General features: G+C 47.4%; 1 protein-coding gene across 1 annotated transcript in view; it reads left to right on the top strand.

Annotated features, from left to right (window-relative positions):
* Nucleotides 1-13,848, top strand: part of Snx9 (sorting nexin 9) — a 78,915-nt gene that overhangs the window by 55,522 nt on the left and 9,545 nt on the right. The window contains exons 10-14 of the mRNA XM_021149409.3: nucleotides 7,000-7,130; nucleotides 8,664-8,767; nucleotides 9,176-9,279; nucleotides 10,752-10,829; nucleotides 13,256-13,332. Coding sequence (XP_021005068.1) covers nucleotides 7,000-7,130; nucleotides 8,664-8,767; nucleotides 9,176-9,279; nucleotides 10,752-10,829; nucleotides 13,256-13,332 — 494 coding nt within the window. The remainder of the gene's footprint in view (nucleotides 1-6,999; nucleotides 7,131-8,663; nucleotides 8,768-9,175; nucleotides 9,280-10,751; nucleotides 10,830-13,255; nucleotides 13,333-13,848) is intronic.

The raw sequence follows: 13,848 nt of genomic DNA, 5'->3' as shown, positions 1-13,848 counted from the left end.
GGGTGGGGCTGAGAGCACGGGCTTTATGGAAGAGCCCACGCTTCCCAAAGACGAAGAGTTTGAGTAGCGGGTAGAAAGCGTTCAGATGGCGAAACCGCTCTGTACAGAGGGTAGTGGACTGACGGGGAGAGTCGGGCTTAACTGGCCAGACCTAGAAGGGCCTGGGGGAGAGGCCAGAGGGCCTTGGAGGGAGAAGAAAGGCTCTTCCCAAAGGCTGGGAGAGGCAGAAGAAGGCTTAACCTTCAGCAAGAGATGAGGGATCTAGGGAGGGACCACAAATCATCTTAGCCAGGCCGATGGTGATGCCTGGATGAGCCATCAGTGTCCTAGCACACCCTGTCTCCGGGGGCCAGCACTGTGTGTCCCAGTGTGGTCTGGGACCTTTCCTGGGTGCTTTCCTCGCTGTTCTTACAGGCCGGCACACTTTCTTTTATTTTTAATTTATTTTTTATTAGATATTTTCTTTATATAGATTTCAAATGCTATCCCGAAAGTTCCCTATACCCTCCCTCCACCCTGCTCCCCTACACACCCACTCCCACTTCTTGGCCCCTGTACTGGGGCATATAAGGTTTGCAATACCAAGGGGCCTCTCTTCCCAGTGATGGCCGACTAGGCCATCTTCAGGCAGGCACCTTCATCCTGATAGCACAGATCCTCAAAGCATCAGACAGGCTCTGCCTGTCCTGCTAAGTAGGGATCTGTGTGTGGTCCTGAACCTTCCTATGTTTGTGTTATGAGATAGGAGCTAACCTATCTAGAATTAGGATCTTCAAGATAAATAAGCCATTCTCTTTAAAACTGTACATTTTACTTTGTTTTCTGGTTACTTTCCTCTCGAAGTGTTTTGTTTGCTTGTGGAGATGAAAATTTTAAGTTGTTTTTTTTTTTAAGATGTATTTATTTATTTATTTCATGTATGTGAGGAGTACACTGTAGCTGTCCTCAGACACACCAGAAGAGGGCATCGGATCCCATTACAGATGGTTGTGAGCCACCGTGTGGTTGCTGGGAATTGAACTCAGGACCTCCAGAAGAGCAGTCAATGCTCTTAACCGCTGAGCCATCTCCAACCCCTGAAAATTTTAGTTTTTAAAGAAGATGTTTTGGTTTAGTCTTACTTTTTTAAAGAAATGTCAAAAACTTGAAATTGTCACAGTGGGATGGAAAGGACTGCTCTGCTACTACTAGGTGGATAGATTCCTCCAAGGGTCCTCTGATGCTGCAGTGTCTCATAGTACATCATTCCAACAGTCCTGTGGATGACACTGCAATATTTCATAGCACATCCAGCCCAGTGGTCCTGTGGCTGCTGCTGCTGTGTTTCTATAGGGCTGGTGCAAGGGACTGGAGAGCACCGGGTGCTGGAGGCCATAGCTCCTGTCGCCAGGATCCTCAGTGTCAGCGCACCTACAGACCTCTCGACAGCTGCTTTAGATCACGCTCCTTCCTTCTAGCCGTCCTGTCTGCTTTAGTTTTTGAGCTCGACATTTGTTTCCAGTTCTTCCTTCATGTTTTTAAATTTCAGTCTGTGTCCTTGAATTTTATACTCACTTTTATGCACTAGATTGAAATAACGTGTGCTTCTTTGTCTTTAAATGAAGGCCAAGGTTTCAGCCCAGGAGTTCAGTGTTGATTTAAAACTCGCTGCAGTTTCCAGAGTTCACAGTCCCTCCACATTAAGCGGCTTTAAAAGGCGGTTGGGGAGGCTCAGGCATGCAGCCAGGAGGGCACAGCACAGCAAGCAGCAGCCTCAATCTGAAGAAAGTGGGGCTTTGACCACTCTTTGGAGGCGTGCCGGGACACCGAGAGCACAGGACAGCGTTGTGCCCCCTTGCTTCCTGCCTGTGGCAGCCACAGCATCAGCTCTGTGCGCAGACTACCTCACTGCACTCCCAGACAAAAGCAAGAGGAAGTGTGGGAGACAGTGTCACCATGCTGGTCCTCAGAGTTCATAGATGCCATTCTGTTTGTACACTTTGTTCTTTGTGAGACAGTACGGGTGAAAGCTTAGGTAAGGTTTGGGGAAAATGGACAAACATAAGTCCCTTCCACCCTATTGCTTACAAGTCTCTGGAACCTGGTTTAAAACCTCGTAAGCATGAAATACTATGCAAAGTCAATTGGGGCTGACGGGCTTTCACAAGGGGGATTGCTAAGGACAAATGATTGCATTTCACTCCCTCACTAATAAACTCAGGTACTGATTTTTTTTTCTCCAGTCGAGTTCAGTGTGTCCCAGGTACATATGTCTGCCAGGTCCCTTCTGCGGTGATGAAGTCTGAGACCGGGTTCCACATCATTTAGCAAATGGAGTCCTTGCTCTGCGCTCCGAAGTGTGCTTTTATAAAGAGGCTTTGCGTGGGACCCATGTGTTCCCTGCCGTTTCAGCCGCACACTGTTTGTCGATGGGTCTGTCTTACTGGAAGAGTAACTCCTGTGGAAAGATTTGCTTCTGAAGGAAAGCTGAGGCTGCGTTTTCTGAAATTGACTTTTAAACTGTGTGCAGTAAGAGCATTCTTTGGTGTATGCTCCTGCAGATCTCGGTAACTGCTTTTAGGGTCCTGAGACGCTCCTCCTTGCACCACAGGATGGTTCTGTCATCTCTTAAATGTCATGGTGCTTAGTGTGACATTTTAGCTCCTTCCTCTGATCCTGTCCTTGGCAGCATCTGGTCTTTGTTGCTGTAATTTCCCTTTTCTAGAATACATCATGAATGGAAACAGTGTAACTGAGATTCACCCCATTTGCTCTATCAGTAGATTGTCTTTATTGCTGTTTCCAGGGTGTGCGCATACACAGTAATTCTTCATCCTTCCACTCATTGAAAGACATTGGAGCCTCTAGGCAATTGCAAGTGAAACTGCTAGCATTACCTGTATAGATATTTTGTTCTTAGTTTTGTTTGGTTGTGAGGCAGGGTCATAGGCTGGCCTGGAACTTGTTACTTAACCAGGCTGACCTCAGGTGTTACTCCTCTTGCTGCAGCCTCCCCTCTTCCCCCCACCCCCCTCCCAGTGCTTTGGTTACAGGCACATATTACATGTAGCTGAGCCAACCGATTTTTATATAAACATGAACAAATTTTCCTTGGTAAATTCCCAGCAGCAGAACAAATAGATCATTTGGTTTGCATCGTACTTAGGAGTTTCTCAGACTGGCTAATGCAGTTCTGGAGTCACATCAGCGATATATGAAAATCCATGCTTCCACATCTTCACCCACACTTGATAATACCCATTTCTCATTGATTCTGCCTGGCCAGTCCTGTAGGCAGACCAGTCCTGGTGGCGTTCTGGCTCTGTTGCCTTCCTTACGAGGGATTGTATAGAGACTCTTTTCATACGCTTATTCCTACTCATGCGTCTTTTTGGGTAAAGTGTCTGTTCAAAACTGGTTCTTTTTAAAAATAGTTTATTAGTCTATTTGTTATTGTTGAATGTGTTCTCTGTGTCCTAGAGACAGTTCTCGATCAGATGTGTCATGTGCCATGCTTGCTCACCTATCACTTACCTCTTTGTTCCTTAACAGTGTGTAGTAAAAGCCGTTAGGAATCCCGTGTCGTGCTTGGCCTTTCTCTTGTTGTGACAAATACCTGAAAGGAACAGTTTAGTTAATGAAGGAATGGTTGCTTTGGGCTCACATTGTTAGAGGTTTCTCTGTGCCTGTGCATGGTAGATCAGAAAGTGAAGAGGACGCGGCACAGGTGTTTTCCAGGGAATGCTCCACCTAGAGTCCCACAAGCTAGTGTCTCGGCCTTGACCCCCAGTATCTGCAGGAGGGATTTCATGTCAAACCTTAGCATCTAGTAGGTCAGGGGTCTGAACTGTGCTTTTGGTATTGTACCTGAAATTTCTTGGTCTAACCTCGGCTCATGATACGTTTTCCTAAAAGTTTGATAGTTTTGGGTTCTGCATGCGTGTCTGATGTGCTTTGGATGGAAGTTGTGTGCTGGGAGCACAGCAGAGGTCACGCTTCACTTGTTTGCATCAGATGCTCAGAAGGACTCCTTTCCCTAATAAACTGCATCTGCTCTTTGTACAGATTCCCTTGTGTGATTTGTTTCTGGACTTGTTTCCTCTGTGTGTTCAAAGTATGGGTGTTTTGCTGGCATGCATGTCTATGTACCACATACATGCCTCATGCCCACAGAAGCAGAAAAGGGCTCTGAATCTCCTGGAACTGGAATTCCAGATGGTTGTGAACCATCATGTGGGTTCAAACCCAGATCCTCGGGAAGAGGAGCCCCTAACCAGTGAGCCATCTCTCCAGCCTCCTCTGCCTGTATTTTTGAAGAGAAAGTTTCTAGTTATGAGCTGGTATGCCTTGCCATTCCTTAATGATCATCATTTGTAGTGACCTCATAAAACAAAACACACACACACATACACACACACACACACACACACACACCTTCTGGTGGTGTAGTGGCAGTGACCTGGGCCAATTGGCAGAGTGATGTCAGCTGATACAGACTCACATAGACTTTTGCTAAGGTATGGTAAGGAAGACCCACGGGAGGACACATGATATTTGGAGGGAATATAAATAAAACCCAACAGACAGTGACAGAAGGCTTACATAGCTAGCTTTACAACGAACGCTTCATTGGTCTCGCACCTTCACTGAGCCTCACTTTGTTGAGAGACACGTGGCGGCAAAAAATAAGTTTTTTTTTTTTTTTTTTAAAGTCAAAACTAACACCCAGGCTTGCCCCAGACTTCTCGACTCAGGTAATCTCGCTGCCTTAACACACTTTGTAGCCAGTTCTACTTCTCACTTCTTCCCTAGGCTCTTCTCTGTCCTCCTCGCATCTATTCAAACTCATGGCTGGGCAGGAACTTGTAAGTTAGACACAGTCTCGTCCCCAGTTCTAAAGAACTTCAGCCTAGCATGAGCTAGGTTCTGCCATCTAGGCTACGTACAGCCACTGGCTCTCCCTTGTCAGTTCTGAGGTTGACCCTGCCACCAGTGCTAGCGAGCAAGCATGGTCATCTCTCCCTCTCTGCACATCATGAGAGCCTTTTCCTCCTATGGCGGACATGCTGCAGCTCATCTCTAGAGCCAATCTCCAGTCTGCTTTGCCTAGCGTGGCCTCTGAGGACAAGGGAGGTACAGTAGCAGAGAGGTGGAACAGCCCAGTGCCACAAAGTCTCACAGTTCTTGGTGGAAGTTGAACAATTTTTTGAGCAAAAGACACTGTCAGGGGCTGGAGAGATGGCTCAGCGGTTAAGAGCCCTGACTGCTCTTCCAGAGGTCCTGAGTTCAATTCCCACAACCACATGGTGGCTCACAACCATCTGTAATGGGATCTAATGCCTTCTTCTGGTGTGTCTGAAGGCAGCTACTGTGTACTCACATACATGATTGATGTTGGCTGTCCCGTGGTTGCCAGGCTCTCTGCTTGTGGAACAGGAGCAGCAGTGTTAGCTTGGCTCTTAGCTCTAGGCTAGGTATGGTCGGGGATGACTGCCTTTGCCATTTAACCTAAGACGAAGTAAGAAACCTTTTCTGACCTCTATGCTGGAGAGATGGCTCAGTAGCAAAGGACACTTGCTGATTTTCAGAAAACCTGTGTTCATTCAGTTCCCAGCATTCAGATGGTGGCTCACAATTGCCTATAAATTAGGCACCATCTTAGGCACCAGAGACACATGTGATATATAGACATATGTGTGCAGGCAAACACTCACACACATACAAAATTTTTAAAAATAATAACTAAAAACAGCAACAAAAAAGAGAGAACAAAATTACAGTCTTCAGGGAATGTGCACGCTCGTCCCCCTCATCCTACCCCTGTGTGTGCGTGCCTCTGTGTGTGTGTGTGTGTGTGTGTGTGTGTGTGTGTGTGTGTTTACGGGATGTCATTTGTTTAATTTCCAGGTAAGGTTTGCCTGTGTAACCTAGGCTGGCCACTACCTTCTTCTGACAGCCTCCTGTGTGTTATGTTATAAACGTGCCGTGTGTTACTTTATAGACACGCCAGAGTTACTTTACCAAAGTACTGAGTACTAATGCTAAGTACTTACAGGCTTCACTATCACATTACAACTAACTAGACGTGGGATGTAACTTTCATTTGCCACTCCTTTATTGCCCAGGAACTGGCCTAAGAATGGTTTATAAACTAGAGATCATTTTTCATTTTGAGCTGTTTCTTTGTAGTTAACATTGTTGTTAGTCTTGCCAACAATAATATTTGTTAATGTGTTGAACTGAAACTTCATTCATTTATAAAATATATTTATTATTTTGTGTGTATGTGCCTGAGTGTATGTATACGCACTGCACATGCAGGAGAAACACTGGATCCTCTAGAACAGCCCATAGAGGTCAGAAAAGGTTTCAGATCACTGAAGTTATAGGTAGTTGTAAGCTACCATGTACAGGGAACCAGACTGGGGTAATCTGAAAGAGCAGTTGGTGTCCTTAGCCACTGAGCCAGCTCTCCAGCCCTGGAACTTCACTCTCGAAAACTGCAGAGTCGGGGCTAGGGAGACAGCTCAGTGGGTAAGAACAGTTGGTACATGGCACAAGGACCTGCGCTCAGATCTGCAGTTCTTACCAAAGAAGGCAGGCAGGCCCCCACAGTGCTGTAAACCTAGCACTAACACTGTAGGGGTAGAGACAGGAGGAGGGCTGAGGCATATGGCTGCCAACCTAGCTTTCTAGCTTTAGGTCAGTAACAGACCCGTCCCAAAGGGATGACGCAAAGAGTGATGGAACAAGATGCTCAGCATGGTGCTACGGCCTCCATCAACCCGTATGTGGGCACGCACGTGTGTGCATGCACACACACACACACACTGTCCTTATATCACACACACGTGCTATGCTCACACACATACATATATAAAATAATCTAGTATACTTCTTGTGAATTTCTGAGCCTTTTACAGAAAGCCTTTCTGCCAAGTATCCAGTACTCACAGGAGCTACAGTATAATGCTCTTTAGAAGGATCTGTGTGTCATCACTCTTGGTGTTTCTCTTCCAGGTCGCTTTGAAGAGGAATTTATCAAAATGCGGATGGAGCGGCTCCAGGCCTGGATGACCAGGATGTGCCGGCACCCGGTGGTGTCAGAAAGTGAACTTTTCCAGCAGTTCCTGAATTTCCGAGATGAGAAGGCAAGTGTAGCTTAGTACTGCAGTCATAGGGAAGTGCTGCTTGGTACAGTCACAGTGAATTTATGTCTGAAGCAGGCCAAAGCAATGTTGGTTATTTGTCAGTCCACGAGAAGCATGCTGTGCAGTGAAAAGAGCTGCCAACGAGCGGGCTTCTGTATGCTGGAACAGTCAGCCCAGGGTGGCGAGGCACAGATGAAGGACAAATAGGCTTATATGTGGCATGGTTTCCAGCACGCTCTTTAACATGGACTCGGGGCTCAGGAAGGACACTTGGTGCACAAGCGTGAGGCCCTGAGTTCAGATGAGCAGTGCTCACAGCACAGCACACACCTGTAACCCCAGCTTTCTGAGGTGTGGAAACAGATTGTTGGAACATGCTGACTGCCATCCTAGCTCCAGGGTCAGTGAGAGGCTGTGTCTCAGAGGAAGAAGCAGTAAAGTGGTAGATAGAGCAGGCCACCCAAGGCATCCTCTGCCTTTCCCATGTGTGCTGGCACATGTACGTACACACACACACACACACCACACCATACCCGGCTGTGGGGAGGGTAAAGCCCAAATGTGCGCCTTGAGAGGACAGTGGGATGCATATGTTGTCTGCATCTCTGGGCTCCCAGTGCCTCAGCACCATGAAGGAAGGTAGGGTCCAAGATGATCGTTCATCAGCCGTAGGGAGGTGCCACGTCCACAGTAAAGGCTGGTCTCTGGCTGCCTGCTGCCTAGCAGGTACTCAGCCAGTGCCCATCGCTTCCCTGCCTCCCAGCTCCTCCTTGTTGGCTTTGGAAGTAGCCCTCTCCTGATGGCTCACACTGTGTTCCTCACTGTACCCTCTATTCTCCAGAATATTTCCTTTGTAACATTACACAAAATTCATAAAACACTGAAGAGTGAAACCAGAGGCCAGTTCAGCAGTAGCAGCAAGTGCTACATACAGTGTGACCCAGAGAAAACCGTTATTTCTGCGTTTAATCAACTGGGAGATTTTAAAAGGACCTAAGATGAGTGAAAAATGAAAGGAAAAGAGTAGCCGAGAGGTTGGACAATGGGAGCTGGGGAGACCCAGAGCAGACACCAAGAAGAGCCGACAATGGGAGATGGGGAGACCCAGAGCAGACACCAAGAAGAGCAGGTCATGCATGGTGACAAGCCCTTGGAGTCCCAGGGCTGAGGATGCAGAGAAAAGTGGCTCTCTCTGGCCAGCCAGCCTCACCCGATCTGTAAGGTCCATGGGTCTCACGCCTTCTTACTTCATGTGTCCCGTACAGAGTGCACATACTCAGGCCCACACCTACACATATAACATGAAAAATTAATATCTTTTCAAAGAGATAAAACAGTTAATTTTGTCCAAGGTCTCATAGAGGGTGTTTATAGTCTGTGTTTATGTTAGAAGCCATTGCAAAAGAGATGTGTCTGAGTCTGTCCACGCCAAGAGACGCGTCTCCTAAGAAGTATCTGTGGCTGCGCAGTGATGCTGAGGTGTGCTAGGCGTCGGCCTGTGGTGCGGCAACACTGCTATGTCCTCTCTTTCAGGAATGGAAGACTGGAAAGAGGAAGGCTGAGAAAGACGAGCTGGTGGGAGTGATGATATTTTCCACCATGGAACCAGAGGCTCCTGACTTGGATTTGATAGAAATGTAAGAGCACACTCCCTGGCATCCCTTCTCCTCAGCCTCCATGCCTCCTGTGGCTCACTGTCTTGGCCAGGACTGCAGCAGCTGTAATTCACATCTTAAGAGAGGAATATATGGCTGAGTGGGGTTTGCAGTTAGACGGTGTCCACCAGCATCCCGCCTGCCTCAGCAGGTTAAGCTCCACCTCCCCAAGGTCTGTCCCATTGGAGGCATCACGCTGGTTGTCTTCTGTAAAGTCTGACGAGATGAAGTGGCACAGAGCCACGGCATCCATGGAGTCCCCGACAAAGCAGGAACCTCTTTTGTGCTCGTCCTTGGAATCAAACCCATGGCCTGGAGCTTGCAGACATTGTGTTTGGTTTGTGTTTCTCTGGCATTGCTGATGTGACTGACAGCTGTTTCTACTCCCAGAGAACAGAAGTGTGACGCTGTGGGGAAGTTCACCAAGGCCATGGATGACGGCGTGAAGGAGCTGCTGACAGTGGGGCAGGAGCACTGGAAGCGCTGCACAGGGCGTAAGTGCTGTGACTTGGTCTTCATGAGTTAAAACCAGAAAAATGAGATAACAGAGGTAGCTCAGGAAACGTCATTAAAAACACCATACTGGAGTTTATGTATGTCTGGTCATTTGAGAAATCTCTGCATACTTAGAGGGTACTTCTTGTTTGGTTGGTTTTGTTTTGCTTTGCTTTAGTATTTGAGAAGGGTCTGTATAGTCCAAGCTGGCTTCTAACACTCTTTGATTGTCTGGCTTTACCCTTGCAAGTGATATGCATATCACAAGCATGCAATACCAGACCAGCTCGGGACTGCGTCCTGTCTTTATGTGCCTGTTCTAGGATGTGAGAGGCTTCGGTGAAGCCTGGTGGGGTATTTATTTATTTATTTATTTATTTATTTAATGTATTTATTTTTGTAGGAAATAGCCTATATCCTTGGTAGAAAATACAGTAGCTATGTCAGACAGACTAGGCCACTACACAGAGCTACAGAGAGCCATGTTAGGTTACCCAGGGCTCTGCTCACCGTCCCTGGGGTTTCTGCCTTCCTGTCCTTCCTGTGGACTGTCATGTTGCTGAGCTTTTTTCCGCCTGTATCCCCAAAGTTGTCCGGCTGTGAGTTCCCAGAAGTGTGCAGGGACAGTGTCCTCTGTAGAGGAAGGCCAGGGAAGAAGTGAGGTGCAGGACACCTCAGCACTGTGAGGCCCTGGGCTCAGTCTGAGACATGACAGAAGAAAAGAAAGAAGACAATGAAACGCAAATAGATAAGTCAACTCTAAAAGTAATGAGTTGCTTTAGCTGCAGTCGTCGTGTATGGTAACCTCAGGTCTGTACAGGGAAAACTGTATGTGGTAAATAGCATAGAGCAGGCAGATCAGAGAGGAGGTGATGTGTCGCTGAAGAGACCCTGCGGCTGAGCTCAGCAGTGGCTTCTTTCAGGCCCCAGGGAGGGAGGGAGGGAGTCTGTGCGGATGCACGGGTGACCTGAGATGAGGGTCTCTGAAGGCTTCAGGGTGCTCCTCAGATCCAAACCTGGACCCATAGGTGTCACCTACCCCTCACATCCCATAGCTGAGGCTGCATAAACCCTCCTCTTGAGCCTCTGTTGCCACACTGAGCCTTAGTTATGCCAAACCTTCCATATGGAGACGGTGTCTCTGGTGACTGTGATGGCCACATGCACGTGAACAGGCTTTGAAAGTGAGGCTCTTATAAGGGGGCCTCTTCCCCTGAGCGCCATCCAGTGAACCAGTGTGGGGGTGGGTTGTTCAGAATAAAGTGCGCTGCTAGTTGAGCAATCAGTTAAAAATTAAATAGACAGTTAATTAAAGAAATCAGTAGTTGAGAAATCATTTCATCAATATTTCATTAAAGAATAGATGAGATTTTCAATCATTTGAATGTTTTTTTTTTCTGAGTCACTGCCAGAGAATGGTGAATGCACTTCAGACCGCTCCGAGAACTAATCAGTTATCGGTTCCTTGCAGCCTTACCCAAGGAGTATCAGAAGATAGGGAAGGCTCTGCAGAGCTTAGCGGCGGTGTTCAGCTCCAGCGGCTATCAAGGTGGGGGCACTTGTTAGTACTTTTCCTTGTTAGGACCTGTGCGGTGACTGTCCCCTGGAGTCACGTGAGCACGCGTGTGCGTTATGTGGTGCACAGGTCAGGGTTACAGCTATCTCCTCAACTTGGAATGATTTTTAATTTAAATTCTTTTATTTTTTACACTCCATATTCCATTCCCCCCAGACTCCAATCCACCCTCCGATTGCTCCACATCTCACATCTCCTCTCCACCCCGCCCCACCTCCACATGGATGCCCCTAACGCCCACCCTACCTGACCTCTAAACTCTCTGGGGCCTCCAGTCTCTTGAGGGTTAGGTGCATCATCTCTGAATGAACACAGACCCGGCAGTCCTCTTCAGTTATGAATTATAGGTTTAGTTCTATACCCCATTTTTTGATTGGGTTGTTTGGTTTTTTTGGTCATTAACTTCTTGAGTTCTTTATGTATTTTGGATATTAGAATTTTATGTATAAAGCGCTGGTGGTCTTCTCTTGTGGATCTCCATAAAGCATACAGTAGGTGCTGGTAAACTGTCATAAAGCATACAACAGGTGCTGTGTCACCCTGCTGTCCCTTAGAGCATGTGGGTTTACTCTTCCTGAGCAGAGTGAGGCTCCGAGTGCCTGCTGAGGGCACCAAGAGCAGCCTGTACCATCTCTGCTGTCAGCCAATGAGCAGTTGATATTTATATTGCACAGGACACTCTGGCATTAAAAATGTACTCAGTATATTTATTTTATGACTTATTAAGTTTATTAAAATTGTTGTTTTTAAAGAGCTTCTCAATTCCTCTGGTTGGCATCTGTTTTAAGACAGTGCTCAGTGGCTGTACAGCTTGGTCTTCTAATTATTTAAATGAGCTTGGTTCCTAAGGCTGCCTTAATTCCATCAGATAAATCTCTGGCTGCATCCACAGCAGTATGGATAGTGACACTAGAACAGTGTAAGAATTGTTGGCATGACCCTGCCAAACCATGAAATATCCCATAGTCTTGGGGATCCTTGCATGGAAATGTCTTTGGTAAGACAGACAGCCGTGAGACGGCATAAGGACAGCACCTACATGGAGGAGCACAGTATGTGGCCTGGCACTCTTCACCAAAGTGAGCCAGGTGCCTCCCTCAAATATGCCCATTTGATGATCCTCCGCCTGGCCAAGGAAGAAAATTGGACCATTGGTGAAAACAGTAATTGCCACAAAATGAGGTCTAGCACACATATGCACACCAGAATTAATAAGATACTTGGGGCCTTGGGGGAGCGTGGGCTCCATCTGCAGTTCTGAAACTGTAACGACAGGCACACGCATTGGCGCTGCTTTCCCTGTTCAGATGTCACTTGGTGGTGGCCAGGGGCTCTGCAAAGCAGGGGTTCCTGATGGAAGTGTTTTAAAGAAGAACAAAGAAGCAATGTCAGAGAAAGGTGCAGTTCTGTCAGAGATGATCGAGGCCGCTTCTGGAAGCGCAAAAACTAGACTCAGCTAGAAACTGACTCTGGATCAGGTTAAGCCTCCAGGCCTGGTGGCCCGTGTGAGAGGGCATGGGAGAGACAGAGGGTGTCACCACAGACATTGAGTATGTAGTGCATGACTCACACTCCTAACACCGCACAAAAAGACAGGGGTGACAAAAGCCCCAGGTTAAGGAACATGCCATCCTGTCTGTGTGTGCACTACCTTTGCACTCTGGCTCTCACAGAGCCTGCCTGGGGTGCTGGAGGCCCACACACTGCTCTGCTCCTCGTGAAAACAGAGCCATGACCTTTTCCTAGGTGTGTAGCACAGTGTCCTTGTTCTGTTCTTTAAAGATTGCATAGAACGTGATGTATGTCCCAGGAAAAGAGAAACAGGGGACACGGGGTCTAGATGGAAAAAGCTGGTCACTGTCTGAGTTAGAGTTTCTATGGCTGTGATCAAACACTAACCAAAAGCCACATGGAGCAAAGCATTTGTTTTAGCTTACAGTTCTACGCCTCAGCCCATCATTGAGGAAAGTCAGGGCATGAACTGTTGCAGAGGCCATAGAGGAACTCTGTTTATGGGCCTGTGCCTCTTAGCTAGTTTAGCCTCCTTTTGTATAGCACTGAGGACCACCAGCCTAGGAGGTGGAGCCACCCACAGAGAGCTGGGCCCTCCCGTGGTATCATTAGTAAGGAAAATGCACCCGAGGCCAGCCTAGTTTTTCATTTTCTCAGCTGAGGTGTCTTCTTCCAATGACTCTACAGCTTATGTCAAGTTGACATTAAAAGCTAGCCAGCACAGACACCATCTGCTGTCTGGAAACCAAAGAATGGGGGATGGGAATTCTCACCAACGTTGACAGTTTTTAAGTTTTCTACACTAAAAACTATCAATAAAGTCTGTAAGTGTGGGGGAAATATGTGTAACACAGTATAGGCTCTTCCAAGACTGCTGTCTATTTCAGGGGAGACCGACCTTAACGATGCACTCACAGAAGCTGGGAAGACATATGAGGAAATCGCCAGCCTTGTGGCAGAGCAGGTACTGCTGGGATCACACTCCCCAGCCCACATTTGTTATTTAAACCCAAACAGCTGTCCCCTTTCTGTTTCTGTGGCTTTCTGTTCATTTTATTTAGTGATAATGTTTTTTTTTTTCAGTTAAGAAATCCAAGTGAAGCTTTGTAGCTTACAACTGTAGTTCTAGAACACCGGAGGCTGGAGGCTAGCCTGGGCTACATGGGGCGTTTTTGTTGTCGTTGTTGTTTTGGGGTTTTGGGGGTTTTTTTGGTTTTTTTGGGGGGGGGGTTCGAGACAGGGTTTCTCTGTATAGCCCTGGCTGTCCTGGAACTCACTCTGTAGACCAGGCTGGCCTCGAACTCAGAAATCCGCCTGCCTCTGCCTCCCAAGTGCTGGGATTAAAGGCATGTGCCACCACGCCTGGCAACATGGGGCGTTTAAGCTGATCTCAGTTACAGAGTAAGACCCTTCCTCAAGAAGACAAGGAAAAAGAATCTACGCTGGGCGTGGTGGCGCACGCCTTTAATCCCAGCACTCG

This window comes from Mus caroli, unplaced genomic scaffold (genome assembly GCF_978045245.1).
Source record: "Mus caroli unplaced genomic scaffold, Mus_caroli_1 scaffold_18, whole genome shotgun sequence".
NCBI classification, from domain to species: Eukaryota; Metazoa; Chordata; class Mammalia; order Rodentia; family Muridae; genus Mus; species Mus caroli.
The sequence above is the reverse complement of the archived record's forward strand: the minus strand, read 5'-3'. Positions and strand labels throughout refer to the sequence as shown.